This window comes from Branchiostoma belcheri, unplaced genomic scaffold, assembly GCF_001625305.1.
Source record: "Branchiostoma belcheri isolate BF01 breed outbred unplaced genomic scaffold, Haploidv18h27 scaffold18, whole genome shotgun sequence".
Lineage (NCBI taxonomy): Eukaryota > Metazoa > Chordata > Leptocardii > Amphioxiformes > Branchiostomatidae > Branchiostoma > Branchiostoma belcheri.
In genome coordinates this window covers 2,013,624-2,041,584 of record NW_017803268.1, presented here as the reverse complement: position 1 = coordinate 2,041,584, position 27,961 = coordinate 2,013,624, and the positions used below count along the sequence as shown (strand labels likewise).

Here is a 27,961-nt window from a genome sequence, read left to right as displayed (position 1 = left end):
GACCCAAAATCTGATGCTGCAATGAAAAAAAAAGATTTTTTTTGTCAGCATCATGACAGCTTCAAATCAACTGTGTATGGCCAGGTTATGTTAATGGTACAATTCTCATCTGATTTCACGGAATGTCAGGATAGGTTGCAAGAAGTTGACGTACATGTATGTATGGTGTTGGAAGAATGTTTATGTGATGAAGTTGAATGCAATTGAATGGACATTTTTATGGTAATTGACGTTGGCAGTATGTGGATAATTACAGGTTGTAGAATGGAAGCTGAAAAACATATATTTTGTTGTAGTGCATTGAGGACAATTGTACAAAGTATAATTAAGTGACAGACTACGACAGATGCAGCACATTACATTGAGTTTAATCCAAAAATGCCTCTGAGACAAAAGTGTTATATCATGACTGTCTTGTGACAGAAAAAGCTTCTAGATTATACAATAACCTTCTAGAAAAAAGATAACATATCCCTATTTTTGATACATCACTATTTTGAATCTGTCTACAGATATTAATGGGACTGAAGACTGAAAAGTCAGTTTTCAAGTCCTGCTTGCGACATACGGTCAAATGTATCTAGAAATATACAATTTAGCACATTTCAGCCTACACTTCTGTTGAATACTATCAACTCCAATACAACAATTTTCACAGCTACTCAACCATTATCATGCTATACCTGATCCAACTTTCCGGTCACTTATGGATAAGTAAGCAGTAAAAAATGCATGGTCAAAAGAAAAAAAATAACTTCTGTTATGGTTGGTATTTTTTGTCTGTTACTTGTACATCAATGGAATGCAAAGAAACCCTGGCAGTAGATCTGGTAAATCTGTTAATTTGTCAAAAACAAACTGGTCTGGACTGTGGTTCTGATTCTGAAGAGCCAGATTTCTCCCTACAAATTTACCAGTATCCTCATACAACAGTGACTTTTTGGACTAAAATTACCTCAAGTGTGTATAGCTCCTTGATTTGACAGTGTTGACATGAGGTTTACAATTGTTTCAAACCTTTCTGGAAGATACAACAGTGTTGGTTTCTCATCTTACTCTTTCCTTCACATCTGTTTGATGGTGGGTTACTCACAGTTTGTCATGTCAGTCCTCTACTTTTTTACGTCGCCTCTTCCTCGGCCAGGACGGAACGGCTCGGGGGGAAAGAGTTCTGGAAAGTCGGGGAACTCTCCGCCATCAGGAAACGGAAATTCCTCTCCCCCGGGTAGGAATGGTGGGAATTCCTCACCTCCAGGTCCGGGGAATTCAGGGGGAATTCCGTCGAAGTCTCCCTCGGGGAATTCGGGGGCTCCGCCCTCCACGTCTACGATCGGCGCCTCGGTTGCTGGCGGCGGCGGCAGCGTCGTAACCTCCTTCACGTAGTTCAGGAAGTAGACTTCGGGCAGATCTCCTCCCATGCACACGTACGGACCAGCATCCTCCTCTGTCACCGCCTCGATGCTCAGGGTACCGTCGTCAGCCACTTTCACGCGATCCTCGCTTCCACCGAACTTGACCACGGTACCTTGTGGCGTCACCCAGAACTTTCCGATGCCGATCTCCTTGGTGATGTTACAGGGCATAGAGGCGGCCTCTCCAACGAGGATGGCCAGACCGTTTTCGACGAAGAGGATGGCCTCGCAGATAAGGCTGGAGATCGGGATGGTGTTGATGTCCTGGTTGGCGTACGCAAACGGAGATGCGCAGGTGGCGAACCCTCCGCCCGGTGCCTGGCGCCTCCTCCTGTTCCTGTAGAACTGGTAGCTGTAAGTGTTGGCAGACGAACTGCTGGACTCGCCTCGGAGTTGCCGGATGCGCTCGAGGAATGCAGAATCTGCAGCCGAGCCGCCGCCTCCCTGGCCGCCATACTGATACGAGCCGCCCTGCGCGTAACCACCGCCTTGGCCGTACTGGTAGGAACCACCCTGTGCGTAGCCGCCTCCTCCGTACTGTTGGCTGTAATCGTAACCGCCGTATGCGCCGCCCTGTTGGCCACCGTACGCACCGCCGTACTGTTGGCCATAGTCATAACCGCCTCCTGCACCATACTGGTACTGCTGGCCGTAGCTGCCACCGCCGGCGCCGTACTGGTACTGCTGACCATAACCCCCACCGCCGGCACCATACTGCTGGCTGTAGTCGTATCCTCCTCCATACTGACCACCTCCGTACTGGCCACCTCCATACTGACCACCGTACTGGCCACCTCCATACTGCCCACCATACTGTCCACCACCAACAGTCTGGTAGGGCCCCTGTCCAGCATACTGGAGGAACTCCTGGTTAAGGAGGGGGTCTGGCTCGTAGTACGGCCTGTAGGGGGGGTCCCCAGAGACAGGTCCGCTGCCTGGTAGAGGGGGTTGATCAGCAGAGTACCCGAACCACCCTCGGAGAGGAATCATGTTGCAGTCACAGTGCCAGGGGTTCCCTGCTCCGATGACAAACTTCAGGGAAGGAAGCTCAGTCCTGAGGGATGCAGGTAAGGTCACCAGGGCATTGTTGCTCAAGTCCAGACGTTGCAGGGCATCAAGTCCTTTGAACACACCTGCAGGAATGACTACGATGTTGTTGCCGGAAAGGTCCAACCACTGCAAGGCAGGCAGGTTTGCGAAGGCTCCATTTTCGACCACCTGGATGAAATTATTCTGTAGGTATATCATCTGGAGGTTTTCCAAATCCTTGAAGTCATCTTCCTTGACCATTGTGATCCTGTTTTCAAAGAGCTGGACCCGCTTCAGGTTTGACAGAGAAGAGATTGCTTTCCCTGGGATGGTGGAGAGGTTGTTAAGGTGGAGGTCCAAGTCAATAAGAGTTGGAAGTCCCTTAAAGGCACCATCACCGATCTCTTCAATCTGATTCTTGTGAAGCTGGATCAACTGTAGATTTTCAAGGCCCTCGAATGCTCCATCTTCTACTGTGGTGATGTTGTTTGAGGACAAGTAGATCTGTAGGAGATTTGTCATGCCTTTAAATAAGCCTGATTGAAGCTTTTCCATCGCATTCCTGTACAGGAACAGCAGTCGTAGGTTGGAGAGGTCCTCAAACGAGCCAGTTTCAATGTCCGAGATTTGATTATTGTCAAGATCCAGTTCTTCCAAGTTCTTTAAATCTTTGAAAAGGCCCTTCTTGACTTCAGTCAGGTCAGTGCCCAGCATTAAGAAGAGACGTGTGTCTGACGGGATTTTTGAAACCTCATCATCAAAGCAGTGGACCGTCAAAATATCCAGGCAGCGACAGACTTTGGGACAGACACGTAGTGTAGCATTTCCTCTTGCTATGCCACCTCCATTGTCAGCAATGCAGACATAATTACCTCCATCGTCACCCGTGACACTCTTGATCCAAAGTGTTCCGTTGCCAAGAACTTCCTTGTTTCCAACCGGTTCGTCAATGGTGACCACCTTGCCATCAGGAGTTTTCCACCTTGCAGGTGGAACAGGAAGGCCAGATATCTCACAGTTCAGGAAAGCGTCCCCGCCCTCTTTCACTGTCACGTATTCATCAATGAAGGTGATGACTGGAGGGGTGCAGATCATTGCCTCTTCGGGAACTTCTCGCACTTCCCGACCCTCCAACTCTTGAGGAGCAGCACAGATGGCAGGGATTTCATGGAAGTAGTGTGCAATCAAGTCCATGTTGGCAGCCAGGTTGCAATCGCAGGACCATGGATTGTTGTAGCCAACGATGAACTCAATCTTTGGTAAACGCTCTTTAATGTCAGCAGGGAGGTATGTGAACTTGTTGCCAGACACGTCAAAGATCTCAAGACTCTTGAGGTCATTCAACACTGGAGCCTTCATTCTTGTCATCAGGTTGTCGCTAAGGTAGAGGACTCTGAGCTTGTTGAGGGAACTGAACGCTCCAGGTTCAATGTCGACAATGCCGTTGCCACTGATGTCCAGTTCCTCAAGGTCAGTGTACTCTTCAAACTGACCAGCTTTGAGGACAGTTGTACCCGGACACTTCCAGACGAGGCCTTTGATGCTGGCTGCCTGGACAGGAGGAGGGCGGCCATCCCCTTCTGGTGGTGGTGTGGCTTCCACAGTGCAGTCTATCGTCACCATCTCATACTCTCCTCCAAGCACTGCACTTGGCAGGGCAGCTGCAGCATAACCAGCAAAGCGTGGAGGATCCATACAGGTGGGACCAGCTCCGATCTCAGGTGGGTTCTTCTCGATCCAGCCGCTAAGCCAAGACGCGTCTTTGTTGCAGGCAAAAGGGTTTCCAAACATGATGATTTCCTTCAAGTTGTCAAGTCCCTTGATTGCTCCCTCAGGAAGAGATTGGAAGTTGTTTTTGGAGAGATCCAGGACTGTAAGTTTCTTAAGACTTGAAAACAGTCCATCTTCGACTGTTGTAAAGTTGGTATTGTACATGTACAGGACCTCAAGAGCCTCCATACCCTTGAAGGAGTCAGCCGTAAGACTTCCTGCAATCAAGTTACCGCCGAGGTTCAAAGACGTTAGCCCTTTGCTGATCTTGGCGAGAGCTGCTCCAGGAAAGGTCTTGAACTTGTTATTCGACAGATCCAGTCGTTGGAGTTTCTTCAACCCATTGAAGGCATCTGGATGGATACTTGATACGAGATTGTCCGTGATGTTCAGCTCAATGAGGTACGGAAGCCCCATGAAGGCGTTTTTGGGAATGGTTGTGAGGGAGCTGTCGGCGATGAGAAGGCCTCGCGTACGCGGGTTAAGTCCCACGGGAATGGACGCCATGTTGCGGCAGTACGCCACGTTGTTGGGATAACAGAAGCAGTCCTGAGGACACCCCGCCACCCGACCGCGGCCGGGCTGCCGCTGCGCCACGCTCACTTGTAGAACTACAAGCAGCGCGAAGCCTGTAATCTTCCACATCTTGGCTGTTTTGTGCAAAGCCTTAGGCCTACACAACTTCCCACTGCACTGCTGGTCACTCCTGTGTAAGGAAATAAAAAGAAACAGTAAATTTCATGGTATTCATTTTTTCACCATCATTGGTTCGTTGATTAAAAAAAAATGTTGTGTTACAAAAATGTACACTGTCAAAACCAGCATCACATTTAACTTTCCAACAACTATGCCACTATTAACCATCATTTCTTGTCAACCAATATAATACGCTTTCTGTGTTTGGTAATACTGTAATGCTAAAACATTTGCAGTACTTTTGACTTTACTATTTTCAAGGTCATCTCAATGAGAATGATGAACAGTCACTGAGATTTTTATTGTGAAAACACTTTAAAGATATTATTAGTGAATTCCCAATTTTCACTCTGCTCAAAAGATATGGTGCTGCAAATTATAGCTGAAAGTTTAGGATATCAAGTCAAGTTAGACATTGCCAGCAATATTGTAGCCTTTGGAAACTGAAGGCAAAAAGTTACCACATTTTGTGGCTAGATGTGCTGCCCTGCGGTTCACCCTCTCACCTTCACATGACCTCTTACAAGGCCTGGTGGCCATCAGTGTAAAAGGAGGGCAAAACATGGTCCCCCTGACATCCTAACAGTTACATGAGAGATCCCATGTCTCCTGTTTGACAGGATCCACAGTAACTAGCCCTCCCCTGATAAATATCTCACTGTCAGTGATGAGTGTGGTGCTTGGCAGCCTGGGATGATGTTAAATCTTCTGCCTAAGCAAAACTTGTGGTTAGTGGTGCATACCTAAACCCACATTTAGGTTCAGGTTCGGATTCAAGTCCAGAGGTTTAGGTTCAGTTCCGGACTTGTAAGTCCGGACCTAAACCCATGGCATATACAAAATTGCATGCTGCCACCTTGCAATGTTGTCTGGGTGAAATTTTAACAAGGAGGCCGGTACTTGACAATGCCTGATGGCAATATTTTCTTCATTTTGCAGCAAAGATTTTGCAATCTATGGAAGGTTTTAGGTGGTTTGGAAAGAAAAGGGGTATGTGAAATGGTCTTTTATGGTAATAAGTCTGGACTCGGTTCTTGACTTTTAGGGTTTTTTTACTTGAACCTAAACATTCTTACAAGTCCGGATCCAAGTCCAGTGAACCGGTATGCATCACTACTTGGGGTCAAGTTTAGGAGCCAGGTAATAAATAGTTTAGACAGCTCTTGCCACGCTTGTCCAGGTTTGTATCTATATTCTTGTCAGTCGTGATCAGTATGGCAACCACAAACTGGTTGCTTTTGAGGCATACAGTGTTACTGAAGCCCAGTGCAGTTATGAATTCTCTGAAAATCCATTTTGTAGTCCATCTTTTTGAGGCCGATTATACTCAAAGCTTGTTCCTTCAGATTTTAGAAAGCAGAATATAATACATGTACATTAACCAATTTATATTGACATCTAACTGTTAAATGCACATCTCTTGAGTGAGCTGTTTCATGAAGAAAATTAATGGACTGAACTAACTTTGCAAGCAAAGAAAATTCTACAGCTTGTACAGCACATGTACACTTCTGTCTTGAGGTTAAATGTTACACTAGAAAATCCATCATTTTGCTCCCTGAAGTTGAATGTCATTGTGGGATGAAGGGGTCTAGTAAATGAGTACTATTGTTTGTCAAATATCAACAATTACATGAAGCTAAGTCTGGAAAAATTCCATTGTCTAGTCTAAGACAATCAATCATAGTCTTCACTCTTCAGTCTAGACAATCATTTCTTCAATCCCTTTAAGTTTCATACTAGTGCTGCATACCGGTTCACTGGACTTGGATCCGGACTTGTAATAATGTTTAGGTTCAAGTCCAAAAAAACCTAAAAGTCAAGAACCGAGCCTGGACTTATTACCAGAAAAGACCATTTCACATACCCCCTTTCTTTCCAAACCACCTAAAACCTTCCGTAGATTGCAAAATCTTTGCTGCAAAATGAAGAAAACATTGCCATCGGGCATCGTCAACTACCGGCCTCCATGTTATGTGGCCAAAAATTCACCCAGACAACATTGCAGGGTTGCCAACATGCAATATTGTATATGCCATGGGTTTAGGTCCGGACTTACAAGTCCGGAACTGAACCTAAACCTCTGAACTTGAATCTGGACCTGAACCTAAAATTGGGTTTAGTTTGGTATGCAGCACTATTTCATACAGAAGTGTCAACATACTATTTCAAAGTGCATCGATTTGGTGTGGTCAGAATTTTGAATTTAAGAGAAAAAGCGATTTCACAGAAAACCATTTCATTTCATAGAAAGGTAGTATCTTTTATCGTAAAGAGTTAAAATGCATTGTCAGAGCAAGTGGCTTTGACAAGATCCAGTCAGCACCTAACAGAACCTCTTCCCTGACCCACAATGTCAATTTGTGGTCGCCCCTCCCACCAAGATGTAAAAAGCTGTCCACAGTTGACCTTGACACCTCAGGCTTGGTCAGGAATGTGCTGATCTAAGCTGGACCTGTGACGGGGTGATTGTGTCTTGCCAGTCTACATATACCTCCCCTGTTTGTATATTGGCAACTTTTAACACATTGATCAAATCTATATGGACTAATGTTGGAACGTTTTCTAGTGTCTAAGAGTGAGATTGCATGGTCTTTGACTAGGGAATTTGGCCTTTGAAAGAAACTGGTAGAATTAATTGTGTAAATTATTGTAGATATTTATACTTTCTATTCAACAAAAGGCCTCAAAATGCTACCTGCATATGCGCCTGCAGGAAAATCAGAACTGTTCCAGGTATTTTTTATGTCTACCTGCACCAAACCTGCACTGTGGTTTATCCATACATGTAAGTGTATCTGGATTTTCTATTTGTTGCATTGACTACCACCTATGAAGAATTCAAGACAATATGGCAATGGCTTGTGAACAGTTTTAGTATGGTCCTTACTTCCGAAAATCTGAGTTGTGCAGGTAAAATTGTCCTGTGCAGGTAATTTTCAATGTTACCTAGCGCAGGTACGTAGAAAAAAAAATTGAGCCCTGCCTTTTTATCCTTTGAATTCACAGCTTCCCACTTCAGGAAGTTCATCAATTCCTGTCTAGACCTGACATGATTGGACCTGGCAGACAAAATAAATTATGAGAAATCCAATTCAGCAACTAAAGCCCTCCTAGTTGTACACAAGTTGTGATGCATACCGGTTCACTGGACTTGGATCCGGACTAAGAATGTTTAGGTTCAAGTCCAAAAAACATAAAAGTCAAGAACAGAGTCTGGACTTATTACCATAAAAGACCATTTCACATACCTCTTTTCTTTCCAAACCACCTAAAACATTCCGTAGATTGCAAAATCTTTGCTGCAAAATGAAGAAAACATTGCCATCTGGCATCGTCAAGTACCGGCCTCCATGTTATGTGGCCAAAGTTTCACCCAGACAGCATTGCAAGGTTGCCAACATGCAATTTTGTATATGCCATGGGTTTAGGTGAACCTAAACCTCTGGACTTGAATCCGGACCTGAACCTAAAATTGAGTTTAGGTATGCATCACTATACGCAAGACCCCTGGATTGTATCTCCCCTCTTTCAGTTGGCCTCATAATGTCAGCCCCACTCCAACACATGGTCCTGTGTTATAGATACAGTACATGTATGCTTTCCTGGCTATAGATAACCTGGGGGTGTTGAAATGATCCAAGCATCTTGACTGGAGCAACCTTTAGATATAGGGTGTAAGTCTTGACATCTGTTTCAGCAAGAAATGGGTTGAAAACAACTTTTAACCTTTGTATAATACTGCTATGTTCTTGATGGTAGAATGCGTATCCACATTTACTCAGTTATAGCATGGTACATAGCTCTATTTTTTTAGAAAAGACTTCTGCATTCTTAACTTTTAAAGTCAGGCAGCTGACATCCTGAACAAAACACTGTAACTCATCTAACAAAGACTCAAACTTACTAACTAACTAACAAACTCCTACCTATGATGACGTACTCTAAGAAAGTTTGAATGGTTGGGATTCGAACCCATGACTTCAGGATTTAGAACACCAATCATCGGTACTATAATCCACTTGACCCCTACTAGACTGTTGTTTATCTCCTAACATGTGGTCGTAAAAGTTTCCCCCACAAAAAATAGCCTATAAAGAACCTCTGTCTATATATATTTCATCCCATATACTTGGCTCTATTTCTCCTTGCACATTAGAAGTGGTACTGTAAGTCTACAAATTTCCGAGGTATATTTAGATTTGCGGAATCTATTTCCCCGCGGATATGTTTTGCGTAAGTGTGCCCCCCCCCCACATGCATTCACGACGGACTTCGAGTTCAAGCGAAACACGCGATCCACAAATCACCGCAAATCAACTTTATTCTTAGCAGATGTACGTGGTTGAGTACTGTATCAAAATTTTTAATGTTAAACTGTTATAAAAAAAATATTATGAGACACCGAATAGCGATAGCACTGGCCGTGTCAACCGCGTACCGCCCGACAAAAATCTTTGCGTGTAGAGCTCATGCATATGCAGGCAGCCTTGCGCGGTGCAGGAAACAATTTTTTGCGCCGCGTTTTAGGAGATAAATGCCGGGACACGAACTTTTATTATTCTTAAAATGCATTTTACAAATTCCTTTTTGAATAGCCAAGGAGAAATCGCGAATCTAAAAATACAGCGGATTGTCCATTTTCCCGAAACCGCGAACTTTAGGCCCCGCGAATCTAAAGAGACTTACAGTAGTTCACGACCATGTGTCCAAACAGATGTCCAACCATCTCAGGTTACCAAAGGAGGGGTTGTGAGGCTAGCAAAGTTGTGTCAGCTGAACTACAACTATCTCACTCAAGTTCAAAGTGCTTCCCCAGATGGCCACCACTTGCTACAATGTGCCAGATCAAACAAAAATACGACTTTCCTCAAGTTACTAAAACAATGTGAAGTACTTTAATGCTACCGTATTTAAATTTCTAAGTTGTCTTCCGAACCCAACAACATCACGTGGCAATGTATTTTGCCCTAAAAGTCTGGCTTTTGCACAGAAACAGTATGTAATTCTGTACATTTACAGTTACAGTGTACACATACATTTACAGTGGAGTGTAATAGACTACAAAATTTGTTATGTAAAGGAAAAAGGATCAGATTACTAGATAGGGAAGGCTCATAAATTGTTTCTGTCTTTGCTGTCAAACCAAGGAAGGATCAATTGCTTGACAAAGTTGAAATCTGACTACAAAACAAAATGTATATGGGATACATTGCCAGAGTATGTAAAAGAAACATCAAAATCATGAAAAGCCAGGATTTATACACTAATTAGATAAAAAAGCAAATGTCTGGGTTGTATATTGGTTCAAGTTTAGGGGTTTGGAGGCAATCAGCTATGTAAATTTGTCTCTTGCACACTGTGATTAATTAACAAAAGGATGGAAACAATTTTTATTTGTCTGTGTCACAGCAAGAAAGAAAAAGGAACACTTGGACTAATGTATTGAAGTATAGTATATACTAAATCTATGATGCATGAAACCTACAACAGGAGTCAAGAGTCGAATTTCACAAGAAAGTAGACCATAATGCTTGATTCACTACAAGGAATTCCTTGCCTTATATTGTCTTCAAAGTTTCTAAACACGTAGACCCCAAGATTTCTTGCCAGAAAGTAAAAAAAGATTTGATTGAAAGAAAATCATAAAATCTACCTCAAAACTGATATCATAGCAAGAAACTTACCTCTAAGTGGATGCAGATATCTGAAAAGCAAAAACTGTGTCTTCTAAAAATTAATATTACAGCTATACTAATATTGTAAATGCAACTCACCAAATGTCCAGCACTTGCAGAAAAATCCAACTCAATAATCCAGGGAGGAATCACTCCTTGGGAATTCTCCTTCCCATGCAAGACTTGGAAGCCAGACTTGCAGTACAACCCCAGGGCAGCTGTCCCTGGCCTGTGAGGTGGCAGTCTGAAAACTTCACATCTCATCAATCGGGAGTTTCTGGACTGCCCCTTTCTGCCCTTGTTGCCATGGGAACAGCGTTGTTGCCATGGAAATGGTGAGATCCTTCCACTTGCTGACCTGTCAATCAACCAGGCATATGGAAACCACATGTGCTGGCTGGTATTTTTAGAGGAGACTGGAAAAGTAGTAGAGTTGCTGGAAGGTTGTCTGAAGGGTTTTTGGTCAGACATCGTTGCTAGAAGGTGATGTTTTCACCAGTGTTTGTTGGTTTGTAAACTGGATAATTTCAAACAGTACAAATGGATTTCGAAAAAAGTACAAGAGACTGGAAAAGTAGAAGAGTTGCTGGGAGGTTGTCTGAAGGGTTTTTGGTCAGACATCTTTGCTAGAAGGTGATTTTTTTCAATAGTGTTTGTTGGTTTGTAAATTGGATAATTTCAAACAGTACAAATGGATTGTAACAGCACTGTTACAGGATTTTAGAAAAAGTAAAACAGACTGGAAAAGTACTAGAGTTGCTGGGAGGTTGTCTCTGAAGGGTTTTTGGTCAGACATCGTTGCTAGAAGGTGATGTTTTCACCAGTGTTTGTTGGTTTGTAAACTGGATAATTTCAAACAGTACAAATGGATTTTGGAACAAGTAGAAAAGACTGGAAAATTAGAAGTGTTGCTGGAAGGTTATCTGAAGGGGTTTTGGTCAGACATCTTTGCTAGTAGAAGGTGAGGATTTCAACAGTGTTTGTTGGTTTGTAAACAGGATACCTTCAAACAAAATAAATAGATTTTCACAAGCTTTGGTCGATCGTAAGGCCTTAGCTTATTGGGATGATCCGACTTCTGTATCAAAAACAAAATTTCAATAATAAATTCAGTATGGTTTATTTGTTAGTTGCAAGAGAATACAAAAATAAACATTTAGCAATTATATCTAAAGCATCACACTTTGTTTCTATATAAGCCAAAAGGCGATATAAGTAGATGTCACACTATATGACTTGTTTCAGCCAACTATGCATAAACAGGGTTGCCGAATACCCTATAAGACCCCCAGGTAAAACTTTGCAATCCATCCCTTTCCTTCCTTCCTGTCTACCTTGGTCAACCTTTCCAGGGAGGTAAACAAGGCAATCTGTTCTGGCCTATAAACGTCCATGTAGAATTAATGGCTGCATCACCCCACAACCTGTGTAATGGGTGGGTGTCTCTTACTACATCCAGGTTACGCAAATAGCCTGTCCCTCACAGGGAACTACAGGAGAATAATGACTGGAACACATGATAAACACACAATCTGGTCCTGGGGGATGTTAGGGGAAAATTGACCATTAGGAAGGGTAGGGGAAGGACTAGGGTGGTCTGGACATTCTGGCCCAAAAGTACTTTTTCACTGCATATCTAAGTTTGTGCAGGTGCATGTAGATTGTCAGCAAAAAATGTTAGAAATGAGCAGTAAAATCAGTTATATAGGAAACTCATCCTAAATGTCAGTGTTAGAAATACCCATCTGGAGTCTGCATTTTGCAGAGACATTTTCAATATTGCAGAAGATAAATTAAGCAACCTGCAACTTTGCAGACTGAAAAAATCAGGCTAGGGGTTCAATGGTGTTTAAGAGCTTTTGTGTTTACTACTGACTCTATAATATACACGTAATTTTGCATGTAAAATGTTTGCCAACATGCAATTTTCTATATCATAGTATATGCCATGCGTTTAGATCCAGACTTTGTGTCTTTGCAGAAAGTATATCTGAATTGCAGAATAAAATTTTGACATTCCGCAATATTGCAGAATGCTGGAAAAAGTATTTCTACCACTGTTAATGATACATGTGCATGGGAACATCTCTTCGATACCATTTTAGTCCTTTGAGTAAATTTATCATTACATATCAGATACAGATGCATGCATAAAGCTATTGTACAATGTATAATACTTAAAGTATAACATAATGAATACATCTTTAAAGCTTCCGTAACATAATTGCATTGGCTATCCATTGCAGACCAATGGGAATATACTGTATTACATTATAATACAAGTCCAGTTACATTAGTTGGCTTGCAAAGCAGTGTCACTATCTTTAAATCTGTTATATTTAATATAACAGCCAACAATCTAATTGCAGACAAGCAATTTGATGATAACTGGCACAGCTATTTATACACTATCAAAATACTTTGTCCTATGCATGATCTTATAACATTTTGTTTACAAAGCATATCCAAAGGAAAAACAGTGCAATTGGTATCTTGAGATTTTTTAAAATTTGATCAAGGTTAAATGTCCTTGGCATCCCTACTCCTTATAAAATGGTTAGTCCCTGATTGTCCTCCCTCCCCAGGTATAATTACTGGTTGCCCCCTGTTGTGTAAACTCAGCAGTTTCCCTGCTGTTGTTATCAGCCTGTTTGTTTTCATGGGGGAGATCATTAATTAAGATGTCTGGGGAGGTGGAAAGAGACACCACAAGCCAAGGCAATGTCTAAATATTGGTGTTTTTTCCTTCCTAGCTACTACTTTATGGTTACTGCCTTGTTCATATATATGGCTGTTGTTTTATACAGTGGGTTATTTGAACGGACCAGTAATCTTGAAGCCGTAGCCTGTAGAAAGCGTAGAGAAAAGCAAATTTTATATATTTTTCGAAGGCTTATAATGATATTGTCTCTTGCTAATTGCAACTCCCTTATGAAGTCCCACAGCACTAGATAATGCCCTGCATAAATACATGTCCTGCACTTTTAGAGCTGTTTGAGGCATACTTGTATATCAATATCTCAAGTAGCCTGGTTACCAAACCTATTTTAGGTCTAAATTGGACTAAAATAGGTCTGGTAACCAGGCTACTTGCTTTGATTCATCACTTCCCTTATCCTGTGTTCATTTTTGTGGTTGATGGTTACTCACAGTTTGTCAGGTCTGTTGTCATAGTGTCTTTGCTACGTCACCTCTACTTGGTTACTTTCATGGGCCGCCAAAGGGTCTTATGCCTGGTGGTGGTTGTCGTGGAGGGCCGGGGTCTGGGAAGTCAGGGAACCCAATCGGTGGTGCCGGCAGTAGTCCGCCATCCGGGAACGTCTCAGGTGGTTCATCCACTCCCCGAGGTGGGAATGGCGGGGGTTCGACCTCTTCTGGTGGCTCCAATTTTGGGGGTTCCTCTTCTTCTTCTACTTTTGGTGGCTCCGTTGGCGGAGGAGGTGGCGTGGTGACCTCCTTCACGTAGTTCAGGAAGTAAACAACAGGTTCTTCCCCTCCCACGCACACGTACGCGCCCGCGTCTTCTTCCGCCACTTTCTCGATGGTCAGGGTGCCGTCGGCGGCCACTTTTGTCTTGTTCACGCTGCCACCGAACTTGACGACAGCTCCTTGGGGCGTTGCCCAGAACTTGCCGACGCCGGTCTCCTTGGAGATGTTGCAGGGCAGTTCTGCGGATTCACCAATAAGGACGGCGAGGCCGTTTTCGACAAAGAGGATGGCCTCGCAAATCAGGCTGGAGAGCGGGATGGTGTTGGCATCTTGGTTGGCGTACGCTATCGGAGTCGCACACGAGGCAAAGCCACCCGGCGCTTGACGTCGTCTTCTACCTCCGTAGTGGCCAGCAGGCTGGAAGGGACCTTCACCTGCGCGCTGGAGGAACTCTTGTAGAAGGAGGGGGTCGGGCTCGTAGTACGGCCGGAAGGGGGGATCCCCCTGGGCAGGCCCTGCTCCTTGGGGGGGTGGTTGGTCAGGGGAGTACCCGAACCACCCTCGGAGAGGAATCATGTTGCAGTCACAGTGCCAGGGGTTTCCTGCTCCGATTACAAACCTCAGGGAAGGAAGCTCAGTCCTGAGGGATGCAGGTAAGGTCACCAGGGCATTGTTGCTCAAGTCTAGACGTTGTAGTGCATCAAGTCCTTTGAACACACCTGCAGGAATGATCACTATCTTATTATTTGAAAGGTCCAGCCATTGTAAGTCAGGAAGATCTGCAAAGGCACCATTTTCAATCACCTGGATGTCATTGTTCTGAAGATAGATCAGCTGAAGGCTTTCCAAACCCTTGAAATCGTCTTCCTTGACGATCTTGATTTTGTTGTCAAAAAGCTGCACACGCCTGAGGTTTTCAAGAGACGTGATGGCCTTTCCTGGGACGGTTGTGAGGTTGTTAAGGTGGAGGTCCAAGTCAATAAGAGTTGGAAGTCCCTTAAAGGCACCATCACCGATCTCTTCAATCTTATTTTCATGAAGCTGGATCAACTGTAGATTTTCAAGGCCCTCGAATGCTCCATCTTCTACTGTGGTGATGTTGTTCGAGGACAAGTAGATCTGTAGGAGATTTGTCATGCCCTTGAATAAGCCTGATGCGAGTTTTTCTAAAGCATTCCTGTACAGGAAGAGCAGTCGTAAGTTTTCAAGGCCGTCAAATGATCCAACTTCAATGTCAGTGATTTGATTATTGTCGAGATCCAGTTCCTCTAAGTCCTTCAAATCTTTGAACAAGTCCTTTTTCACCTCAGTTAGGTCAGTGCCCAGCATTAAGAACAAACGTGTATCAGCCGGAATCTTCGAAATGTCAGCTTCGAAGCAGTGGACTGTCAAAATGTCCAGGCAGCGACAAACTCTGGGACAGACTCGCAATGTGGCATTTGCCATATCTATTCCACCTCCATTGTCAGCAATGCAGACGTAGTTACCACCATCATCAGCCACAGCATTCTTGATCCAAAGGGTCCCGTTATCGAGAACCTCCTTGTTTCCAACTGGTTCGTCAATGGTGACAATCTTACCGTCAGGTGTCTTCCACTGTGCAGGTGGAACAGGAAGGCCAGCTATCTCACAGTTCAGGAAAGCGTCCCCGCCCTCCTTCACTGTCACGTATTCATCAATGTAGGTGATGACTGGAGGGGTGCAGGTCATTGCCTCTTCAGGAACTTCTCGCACTTCCCGACCCTCCAACTCTTGAGGAGCAGCACAGATGGCAGGGATTTCATGGAAGTAGTGTGCAATCAAGTCCATGTTGGCAGCCAGGTTGCAATCGCAGGACCATGGATTGTTGTAGCCAACGATGAACTTTATCTTTGGTAACCGCTCTTTGATATCTGCAGGAAGGTAGGACATTTTGTTTCCAGACACGTCCAAGACTTCAACACTCTTCAGATCGTTCATCACTGCTGGTTTGATTCGTTTGATGGAATTTTCGCTCAGGTAGAGAACCTTCAGCTTGTTGAGAGAACTGAAGGCTCCAGGTTCAATGTCGATAATGCCATTTCCACTGATGTCCAGCTCCTCAAGGTCAGTGTACTCTTCGAACTGACCAGCTTTGAGGACGTAGGTGGATGGGCATTTCCAGACGAGGCCTTTGATACTGGCTGCCTGGACAGGAGGAGGAGGGCGGTCCTCCCCTGGTGGAGTATCTGGTGGTGGTGTTGGTTCAACATTGCAGTCTATCAGTTTCATTTCATACTCTGCTGAAAGTACTTCACTTGAAAGGGCAGCTGCAGCATAACCAGCAAAGCGTGGAGGATCCATACAGGTGGGACCAGCTCCGATCTCAGGTGGGTTCTTCTCGATCCAGCCGCTAAGCCAAGATGCATCTTTGTCGCAGGTAAAAGGGTTTCCAAACATGACGATTTCCTTCAAGTTGTCAAGTCCCTTGATTGCTCCCTCGGGAAGAGCCTCGAAGTTGTTTTTGGAGAGATCCAGTACGGTAAGTTTCTTCAGACTTGCAAATAGCCCTTCTTCAATTGTGGTAAAGTTGGTATTATACAGATAGAGCCCCTCAAGAGCCTCCAAGCCTTTAAAGGAGTCGGCTGTAAGACTTCCTGCTAGCCAGTTACCACCCAGGTTTAGAGACTTCAGTTTTTTCCCAAGTTTGGCCATGGCTGCTCCAGGAAAGGTTTTGAGCTTGTTGTTTGAAAGGTCCAGCACTTCAAGTTTCTTCAACCCATTGAAGGCATCTGGGTGGATACTTGCTAGAAGGGTCTCTGTAATATTCAGCTCTACGAGGTACGGAAGCCCCATGAAGGCGTTCTTTGGAAGGGTCGTGAAGGTACTGTCTGCGACGAGGAGACCTCTTGTACGTGGACTCAGGCCGACGGGCATGGCGTCCAGGTTACGACAGTACGCGATGTAATTGGGATAACAGAAGCAGCTTTGAGGGCAGCCTGGCTGACCCTGAGCCACACCCACCTGCACAGCTACAAGCAGAATGAACCTGGCGATCTTCCACATTGTTGCAGTTGTGTGGGAGGCCTAAGGCCTGTGTTTCTTTGCTTTTTTGTCTGCACTGCTGCCCAGTACCCTACAGAGTGAGAAAAAACATGATTCAAGTTCACATTCAGAGGAAGATTTTGACTGAAATCTTCCAACAAGACTATGACAAAGACACCAATTTTAAAAGGCATCAATTTTACTTGACCTACATTATTGCACAGTGCTGTAGGAGTAGACGACAAAAATAAGACAAATAGTGAAATCCAGTACTACATGTAGGAAATCTAGCTTTGCGGTAAGCTCCTAAGATGAAGATCAAGATGGATAAGTTCCAGTAAGCAGGCAGTAATCCTTGTTTATTCCTGTTAAACCCCTCCAGGGCCTTTGCCAGGGATCAGTGTCAAGTGTACACAGATGGGTACAGCAGGAGATGGGCTGGTTTAAGATCACTGGGCAACCTTCCCAGTCTGAGCTATCCAAAGTGTAATTGTGAAGACTGTGACCATTATGTGGATTCCACAGTGTATACTCTTTTTACAAGGGAAAAAGCTTCATTTTTCTGTATTGAATGTGGTATGGTGAATACCTCACGTGTTTTGAATTTTTGATGGCAGGTGTTTAACTTGGGAAAGATGATAAAAGATGGGACAGTTGCAACATTGATTACCTAAGGTCACAAGCAATGGGCAAGTTTGTCAGTGCAAGGTCTCAATCAAAGCAGCAATCAAGGTCATTATAAAGTCAACTATAGGCCACACCAATTTAATTTCTTGGTTAACGGATTTGCCGCTTCATTTTTTTCTGATTTGCAAATAAAAATAAAAATTCAAAATGAACTGCAAAATGCTCATATTTTGCCCTGAACAGTTGAAAACAGCCCTTTTCTTACTACTTGTTACAATCATTCCATCTTTCAATGACGTGGTATCATTAAAAGCTCAAAATTCATTGTTTAACTTTTGAACCAGCCTGGTGTGTTGACTTCATGGCACCTATCGTACCATTTTGGGCCATAATAGGATGCCTAGGCCTGTTTTTATTTTGATTTTTTTCCGCCCGCCCGCTCCATTATTTTTCTAGAAAAATCTATTAACCAAGAAATTAAATTGGTGTGGCCTTATTGTCTATTAAAGCTGATGACTGCCACTACATAATTAGATTAAAGCACATATTGGTGCTCAACCTTGCTAGATAATCAGTAAACTCTCGCTTTTCTGTACCTGAAGATGGTTTAACTTGTATTGTCTGTACTTGGGACTTAATAGATTTGTACCAGGGTGTGATATGAACCGTTTAATGAACTCAAGGTGTTAAAGGCTCTCAACACAGGAGCTTATGCCAAGGTCATGTGATCCCTTGAAGCTCTGCAATCCTTACAAATCCCTACTTACATTTTTTGAATGTCCAGGAGCGTCAAATATATTTTTCTCAGAATTCCAACATTGCCTTTTATTAGTTTTTATATCAGAAAAGTTCCTTGAAATTGAGGTACATGTACAAAGCGCGTTCTGCGGCTGCCATAGTTTTAACAAATTTCAACTCCTACGTACCTCAGACATTGTTTTTGTGCTCCTTGGTCACATTTTTCTGAACGTTTTGGCATCCTGACAAAGATATATTTCATGCCCCTAGGCAAAATTTAAGGCATCCATCACAAATAAAGAATGTCGCAAAAAACTGAAATTGGTAGAAAAGCTGGACCAGGTGTACTTTGTCTGTACTTTCTCAAGCAAATCATAAAACTGATGCAAGATAGTATGATAACATTCTCCTCCTACGTGTCTCATGTTTTAAAAGAGAGACACTGAGGATGCTAAAGAACCCACTGCATTAAACGAGTTGTTGTTGTCCTTCTTGAATGTCTAATATCTCGCTAGATGTTGTCTTTTGGTGCTAGGTTTTGCTTGATTCAGTTGAGAGTCTGGGTATGTAACTTTTGATGACTTAATGAGAAGTGAGGCTGGTTAGACGAGAGTACAATTATGGCAAAAACCTGTCAGTTCTAAACTCACAATTTAGTCCTTTCTAATAATCTTTTGCTTTCTTGGTAACCTTGCGTGCATATTATATAAAGTAGTATCATCAAAATATAAAAGAAAGGAAACTCACCAAACGTCCAGCAGTTGTAAAACGCAGGTGATGGTTTAAGGGAATCGCTCTGAAGACACGGAGCTTATTCCTGGTCTGGAACTTTCGCAGACTGAAGCATGCAGACTGCAAGCGGCTTTTGGCAGACAATTGCTTTTGGCTATTCCTTGGCTGTCTCCAAGCTCTTCAAATACGATTAGTTCTGAACTTTTCAGGGGTGGCTGTTTTGCCCCCGTTGTCATGGAAACGGGACGTTTTCCAACTGGTTTAAGGGCTCGGCAACAAAAATGTGGATAAGAACCACATGGGCAGCTGTTGTTGTGGTCTAACATATTTGCTGTAAATCGTTTTTCAGTAAGTCTGTGAGAACTTAGTTTCGCAGGAGGAGGGAAAATGGAGTGCTGACTGTGTTTTCAGTTTATGGTAGAAACAATTCTGTAACAGTGGTATAGTACATGTGCTAAGACAGAACACATGTTGGCTTTCATTTTGGATTCAGCTGGCAGGGCATTTGAAATACCATCTGCATATACTGGTTAGTGCAGGTAAAATTGAAGCTGAGCAGGTATTTCTGATGTCTACTTGCACCCAACCTTATATTGGGCAGACAAATGCCTGTGGATTTTTGTAGTTTGTACTGTATGGTACCACCTACAACATGCCAAATAAAGAATTAGATGTTTCTTAACAGTTTCTAGTTGATCCATAGTTCATAATGTCTTATTTTTCGGCTCAAAATCTTCCAAACAAATTATTGATTGTTCAATAGCATTATGATATACATGTATCGTATTTTATTTCACTTCACATGAATTGTTGAAAGCAAATGCATCATTTAACATATAAACATTATGAGATAGGGAGAATAAATTTTAGTAAAGACATTTCTAATTCCTACATTAATCTGCACTGATGTCATATGCATGATACCGTAATCCTCATGAGAGTATGAGTCAGAGCAAATACGTGTACATGAAAATAATAAAGGGGCTGTGTTTAGTAACTTTAGTCTACATAGAATGATATAATGGATCTCAACACAATTGAATATAATACATCATAAAGATCTAGTTAGAAAACCTGATATATGAGCTTTCATTGTAAGCTAATTTTTATTTTGATGCATATATGAAAAGGGATGATAAACTATGCCTAAAAAAGAAAACATTATATGTTACATTTGTATCAGATTCTATAGACATTCCTCTTTTGAAAATTCTTTAAACAAATTGTTCTTTTTCTAACTCGTCCAGGTGTTGCTTTAAATGCTATGAATTGCTTATAATTTTATCATGCCACTGTGTATGGTTTAGGATAAAAATGTTGTTTGAAGACAGAAAAGTTACAAAACTTCGCTGCAGGCATACTAGAAATCCCCCAGATGTTTTGACTTACTAATACTACTCTCATGTCCCTAATAAACATACCCCCCGGAATAAACATACCCCCCGGACAAATCTTCAAAGTCTAATAAACATACCCTCCGGAATAAACGTACCCCCCGGAAAATGACCAAATTGACAGGTGAACTGTGTGTCCATGATACTAAAATGTGCTCTTTATTTCAATACCAATATATGGGCAAATCTTTCACTGTTACATTTAATTAGTGAGTATATATCACTTTAATTAATGAGTATATATATATATATTGTACTTGTTTTGGGGAAATACAAAATCCGTAGGAGAAGCTATTGCATTTTACACTTCTGAAATGCACTTTGCTAAGCCTTCTCCTGCAACAAATATAGGGGTTTAATGAGTATATGTACAACAAAATCCATTTCAACATAATAATTATTTGGTATGGTACATTGTCTAGTCTAGTTCTAGTTCTATACAATACTAAGCAATATCCCTCGCGGGGTCTAATGCTTAGGGAAGTGGTCGTTCCCCAGCGTGACCGGTGGTGGTGGTGAGGAAAAAAAAATAACAACAAACAAGTAGTCTGGTCAAAGTCTGGATTCTGAAGAAGAAAAACTTCTGAAGAAAAAAACTTTTGAGGAAAAAAAATATTATTCAGCATAAAATTTTGATTGGTTTCCATCTCATTGTTTTTTTTTTAATCGATAATGTGATTGTATCAATTTTAAACTAGCTAAATCGGCGCTTTTACGGTGATTGCGCAATATGGGTGCCCTATGACCTTTGACGTTTTACGGGTCATGCTGCTCAGGCGCTAGGCGCCCTCCCCACGTCGGCCGTCCGTCTTGTGGGCAAATTTCTACTTTTTTAGGGGTTTCGGGACCTAAAAACTAACACCAGAGGGAAAATAAACCACATACGTTTTTTTCATGGTAAATATCGCTAAAATGGACCAGGCATTTTTCTGCCGCGTTGCTGATTTTGACAAGGACTTGCGGCCGCCATGTGCTAAATACGTCGATTAGCTACTCGCCTTCCCCTTCGGTTTTGTGGGCAAATTTTTGCTTTTTCAGACGTTTTGGGACTTAAAAATGGACAGCAGACGAAAAATAAATAATATACATTATATTCATGGGAAATGCCGCTATCATGGACCAAATATTTATCTGTGACGTGTTGCCGAATTTTGCGGCCGCCGGCCACTTGCTGATGGTGCGGTACGTATGGACAATTTTTTTCCCAAAAATTAATAAACGTACCGTCCCTAAAAGAGTGTACCGGGTGGACGTTCGGGCCGAAAAAAATAAACGTACCGGTACGTTTAATCGGGACATCAGAGTAGTAGTTTATGTGAAGTTTAGCTCTCTACGTCTTCACCTATGCAATCACTGATGGTGGAGGTGGTAAAGAAGTTTGTTTCACATAGTATAGAAAGTGTATAACAGGTTTTGTGCCACCCAGGCACACATATCCACCAGCATCCTCTTCTTCTACCCTGTCGATAGTTAGGGTACCATCGCCAGACACCCTGACACGGCCCTCGCTTCCACCAAACTTGACCACAGCACCTTGGGGCGTCACCCAAAACTTACCAATACCAATTTCTTCAGTGATAACACAAGAGAGTTTAGCACGATGCCCAATAACGACTTTTACTCCATTTTCGACAAAGAGGATGGCCTCACAGACCAGCCTGGAGATTGGGACTGTGTCGATATTTTGATCGGCAAACTCTGGCGGAGTCGCACAGGTTGCAACTCTACTTGCCGCTTGACGCTTCTTTCTTTTACGCCCATAACCGGTATATGCAGCACTGTAATGATTATTGTAGTCATAACCACCTCCACCACCGTACTGATATTGTCGACTATAGCTGTAACTGTCATCTGGTAGAGTGTTCTCATTTTCCTCCACACAAGGAGAGGCACGTGCATTGTCTCCGGGGGAGCTACCCTCTTCGTGGTAGGGTACGGGCCGGAGTGGTGGGTTACTAGCATGCTGGAGGAACTCCTCAGTAAGGATGGGGTCAGGGTCAAGGTATGGCCTGTAGGGGGGGCTACCTTCGATTGGGAATGCTATTGGAGGGGGTTGAACATTGGAGTAACCGAACCAGTCACGGAGAAGAATCATGTTGCAGTCACAGTGCCAAGAGTTTCCTCCTCCGATTACAAACTTGAGGGAAGGAAGCTCAGTCCTGAGGGACCCAGACAATGTTATAAGGGCATTGTCACTCAAGTCCAGGCGTTGCAGCGCATCAAGTCCGTTGAAAACACCTGAAGGAATAACTATGAGCTTGTTGCTGGAAAGGTCCAACCACTGCAAGGCAGGCAGGTTTTCGAAGGCACCATTTTCAATCATCTGAATGAGATTGTCCTGTAAGTAAATGATCTGCAGCCTCTCCAAGTCCTTGAAATCATGCTCCTTGACCATTGTGATCATATTTTCAAAGAGCTGGACTCGCTTTAGGTTCGATAGAGTTGAGATGGCCTTTCCGGGGATGGTTGTGAGGTTGTTAAGGTGGAGGTCCAAGTCAATGAGTGTTGGAAGTCCCTCAAAGGCACCATCACCGATCTCTTCAATCTGATTCTCATGAAGCTGGATTATCAGTAAATTATTCAGGCCCTCAAATGCTCTGTCTTCTACTTTAGTGATGTTGTTTGAGGATAAATAGATCTTTTGTAGGTTGATCATGCCCTTGAACACGCCTGTTTGAAGCTTTCCTAAGGCATTCCGATATAAGAACAGCAGTCGCAGTTTTGGAAGGTCTTCGAAAGCTCCAACGTCAATGTCCGTGATTTGGTTATTATCGAGATCCAGCTCTTCCAAGTCTACCAGATCTTCGAACAGATCTTTTCTGACTTCTTTTAGGTCAGTGCCAAGCATCAGGAAGAGACGCGTGTCTGACGGAATCTTGGAAACGTTAGCTTGAAAGCAGTGGACGGATAGTATATCCAGGCAGCGGCAATGTTCCGGACAGACGCGTAGTGTGGTGTTCCCGCGAGCTTTGCCACCACCGTTGTCAGCACTGCAGATGTAGCTACCACCGTCGTAACCCGTGGCACCCTTTATCCAAAGGGTCCCATTATTGAGAACCTCCTTATTTCCAACTGGTTCGTCAATGGTGACAACATTGCCATCAGGAGTCTTCCACTGTATGGTTGGAACAGGTAAACCTGATGTTCTACAGTGCAGGAAAGCGTCCCCAGTCTCCTGCACAGTAACGTACTCGTTCACGAAAAGGATTTCAGGAGGAGTGCAGACCATCGCCTCTTTGGAAACTTCTCGTATCAACTTACCCTCCAACTCTGGTGGAAAGGCGCAGACGGCAGCTTTTTCGTGGAAGTGGTGTGCGAACAAGTCCCAATGAGCAGCCAGGTTGCAATCGCAGGTCCATGGGTTATTGTATCCTACAACGAACTTCAAATTCGGCAGTAGCTCTTTAATGTTTGGAGGCAGACAAATGATCTGATTATTTGACACGTCCAGAATCTCAAGATTTGTCAGACCTTCTAGGACCGATGCTGTAATTTTCGTCAGCGCGTTGTCTCTTAGGTAGAGGAATCTGAGCTTTTTCAACCTACTGAATGCTCCAGGTTGAATGTCAACAATGTTATTTTCACTGATGTCCAGTTCCACCATTTCAACGCACTCTTTAAACTGTTCTATTGTGAGGATGGTGGTGGTTGGACACCTCCATATGAGACCTTTGATAATAGCATCTTCTGCTAGAGGGGTTATAGTAGGAGGATCAGTTCTGTAGTCTGCTATCACCATTTCATATTCCGGTGAAAGTACTGCACTTGGCAAGGCAGCTGCAGCATAACCAGCTAAACGTGGAGGCTCCATACAGGTGGGGCCAGGTCCAATCTTAGGTGGGCTCCTCTCATACCATTCCTGAAGCCACAAGGCATCTTTGTCACAGACGAAAGGGTTTCCGAACATCACAATCTCCGTTAGATTGTCAAGTCCTTGAATCGCCTCCTCTGGAAGTGATTTAAAGTTGTTTTTGGAGAGATCCAGGACCTTTAGCGATTTCAGGCCCTGAAGAAGACCATTCTCAAGAACACTTAGGTTCATGTTGTACAGATACAGCTCTTCAAGAGCTTCCATGCCTTCAAAGGATTCAGCTGTAAGACTTTCTGCGATCGGGTTACCACCTATGTTTAAAGACTTGAGCTGTTTGCCAACCTTAGCTATAGCCTCTCTGGGAAATGTTGTAAGCTTGTTGTTTGATAGGTCCAACTTTTCAAGTAGTTCTAGGAAATTGAAGGCACCTGGGTAAATGGTTGTTATAAGATTATCTGTCATATTCATCTCGACAAGGTAAGGAACACCTTTGAAGGCATTGTTTTCAATGGTGGTGAAGGAACTGTCAGCGATGAGTAGGCCCCGAGTATGTGGGTTGAGGCCTATAGGCATGTAGTCCATGTTATAGCAGAAGGTCTGTCGTTTCTGAGTGTTTGTACAGAAACAGTCACGAGGACACACTCTGGAGAAGGAGTTTGCCTTCTCCTCAGGATAGAGAGACATCTGTGTGGAGACAGGTCCTACCTCCAGGAGCACTAGCAGCGTTAGCCCGGCAAGCAGCCACATCTTTGCTGCTGTGCGGATGTCCCAATGCCCCTCTGTATCTGCAGGCTAGACCCATGAAATTGAGGAAAAAGTAGCCAATTAAAGAAATGCAATTATTTGGATAGTCAAAGAACCTTAGACATCCAGGTAATAAGATACACAAGCAACTGCTTCTCAAGCAACTGGATAATTTTTGAAAACTGTCAGACATTTCAAAATAACATCCACTACAGTCACTGACAAAAAGTAGTTGATGAAACTTGAAATGTCTGACAGTTTTCAAAACTTATCCAGTTGCTTGAGTAACAATCCTTGTATAGATATTGGAGCCTTTTAGAAGATGAGCAAAGAAATTCATTGTAAAGGTTGTTTTTGCAAATGTACTACATACATGTAGAAACCCGTCTTATATACAAGAAGGATGCAAATATTTGTTTTCTCAACTAATACTTTTGCTTTGAAGTCTTCAAGTTGTACTGGGATAAATTTGAAGCTTACCAGTATCTGTTCAGTGAGCTGGAATGTAGGTAGAAGGTTTAGGGCTGAATTTTTCATGGGAGCGTTTAAGCTGCCTCGTTACGGAAATTTTGAGCATCAAAGACGATCTGGGAAGACACATGTCTTTCTTTCAGGCGGGTGGCATGGCAAGATGCCCCAAAGCGATGTGTTTAAGGAAGGGTCAAGACATGGGGGCGGGAAAAACTTTTGCCTTCTGGATATCGGGTAGCACGGTCAAGTGCATGTAGTTTTAGCAATGCCAGATGGTAGAAACTCATCTAATGGGTGTTATCTGCCTCAGTCAAGACACAGATTTGCAAAACAAAAGAATACAAATGCAAAAAGTTGAACTTCGCACATCCACTTACTCATTGGTGAGGGCCTGCAAGCCCTTTTTCGTAAGGCGTAATCAGGCCGTTTTAGACTTCGTAATTCGTAGGCAGCCTCCGCAAAAATCAACGTAATTCGTAATTGGACATTAGGCCACACCAATTTAATTTGTTGGTTCTCGGATTCGCCTCTTCGTTTTTTTCTGATTTGCAAAAAAAATAAATTGATTCTGGTCCTGAATCAACTGAAAAATGCTCATGTTTTGCCCCCCAACAGTTGAGGAAAGTCCTTTCCTTCCTAGTTGTTACAGTTTTCCCATCTATCATTGCAGTGGTTTGATTAAAAGTTCAAAATTCAATGTTTAAATTTTAACCCAGCCTTTTGTGTTGACTTCATGGCTCATTTTGTAGCATTTAAGCCTATAATTGGATGCCTAGACCTGTTTTTATTTTTATTTTTTTTCGCCCTGTCGCTTCATATTTTTCTAAAAAAATCCGAGAACCAACAAATTAAATTGGTGTGGCCTTAGCCGCAAATCGTAAAGTCGTAATCAGCTCTGAGACTTTAACATAATTCGTAATAGGCGGCGAAAATTTTGCGTAATTCGTAATCACTACCCCCCCTTGCATGCCCTCATTGGTTGAACTGAGCACAGGTTTCGTTGGATGTTTGATCAATATTATGTTTCATCAGAATTCTGCCTGGTGCAGATGATATCTTTTCTGACATTAACATTTGAAAACTATATAGACGTGATATCATACCTATACAGGACCTTAAGCAAGACATTCTACCAAAGTGCTATGCACGATACATTGAACATCCCCTCATTTATTGGTTGAACTGAGCACAGGTTTTGTTGGATGTTTGGTCTATATTATGTTTAATCAGAATTTTGCCTGGTGCAGACTGATAATCTTTTCTCACATTAACATTTGAAAACTATAGACAGGATGTCATACCTATATAGGATCTTAAGCAAGACATTCTGCCAAAGTGCGATGCACGATACAATATGGGTTTCGTTCATGCATAGTACATTCTGCTGACATGCTGTTTAACTGACACTTTTGATAGATAGTTGTGAATGGTCCATTCATGATTTTTGAGGCAGGTACATATGTTGATGGTTATACTGGTGAACAAGGACATGATCCAGTCAATTCAATCTACACATATCATAGTTTATACGTTGTGGAGTCATAATAGGATATGTCATGTTGACAATAACATTAAAAAAAAGTGGTACCCTTATCTGACTGTGTATATCATTTGCAAATTTATGTACATGTAAGGCCACACCAATTTAATTTGTTGGTTCTCGGATTTTTTCAGAAAAAATATGAAGCGACAGGGCGAAAAAAAATAAAAATAAAAACAGGTCTAGGCATCCTATTATAGGCTTAAATGCTACAAAATGAGCCATGAAGTCAACACAAAAGGCCGGGTTAAAATTTAAATATTGAATTTTGAACTTTTAATCAAACCACTGCAATGATAGATGGGAAAACTGTAACAACTAGGAAGAAAAGGACTTTCCTCAACTGTTGGGGGGCAAAACATGAGCATTTTTCAGTTGATTCAGGACCAGAATCAATTTTTTTTTGCAAATCAGAAAAAAACGAAGAGGCGAATCCGAGAGCCAACAAATTAAATTGGTGTGGCCTTAGGGAGAAGGTTAGAACTCTACCGCTCCCAATGACAAAAGGGATCAGTATTCTCAAGGAGCATAACAAAAAGACAAATAAAAAGATCAAATATTAGACAAGGTGTCCTGTGGTTCTGACAATTACTTAGCAACAAGAGGTATCAAAAACAGAAAGACTATTCTCATGTGATATTATTATGTCCCATCAGCTATCAAGTGCCTTATTATTTAAGTTCCATCTTCAGAACTATAAAATGCAATAAAATAAAGGATTACATTCATTATACTACCCACCGGTATCACAGAATTGCAGCTAACCTGAAGGTAATTTGCTGCCTAATAAATCCAAAAAATATTCAAACTCATAAAGTACGGATAACTGCTAGCAAGGGCATGAAAACAATTATGGTACCATTTTGACTTCACAAATGAAGCCCCCA

General features: G+C 42.7%; 3 protein-coding genes across 5 annotated transcripts in view; 1 reads left to right on the top strand and 2 right to left on the bottom strand.

The window, feature by feature from the left end:
- Window positions 1-27,961, top strand: part of LOC109467414 (TBC1 domain family member 15-like) — a 49,726-nt gene that overhangs the window by 8,961 nt on the left and 12,804 nt on the right. The window lies entirely within an intron of this gene.
- On the bottom strand, window positions 350-10,846 carry LOC109467412 (slit homolog 2 protein-like). The gene is made up of 2 exons (XM_019765367.1): window positions 10,685-10,846; window positions 350-4,917 (listed from the first exon to the last, which is right to left on the bottom strand). The coding sequence occupies exon 2, from the start codon at window positions 4,854-4,856 to the stop codon at window positions 1,113-1,115; it is 3,744 nt and encodes a 1,247-aa protein (XP_019620926.1). The 5' UTR covers window positions 4,857-4,917; window positions 10,685-10,846; the 3' UTR covers window positions 350-1,112.
- LOC109467413 (slit homolog 2 protein-like) lies at window positions 12,481-17,189 on the bottom strand. Its single transcript, XM_019765368.1, has one exon. It carries the CDS (start codon window positions 17,036-17,038, stop codon window positions 13,793-13,795), a length of 3,246 nt encoding a protein of 1,081 aa, XP_019620927.1. The 5' UTR covers window positions 17,039-17,189; the 3' UTR covers window positions 12,481-13,792.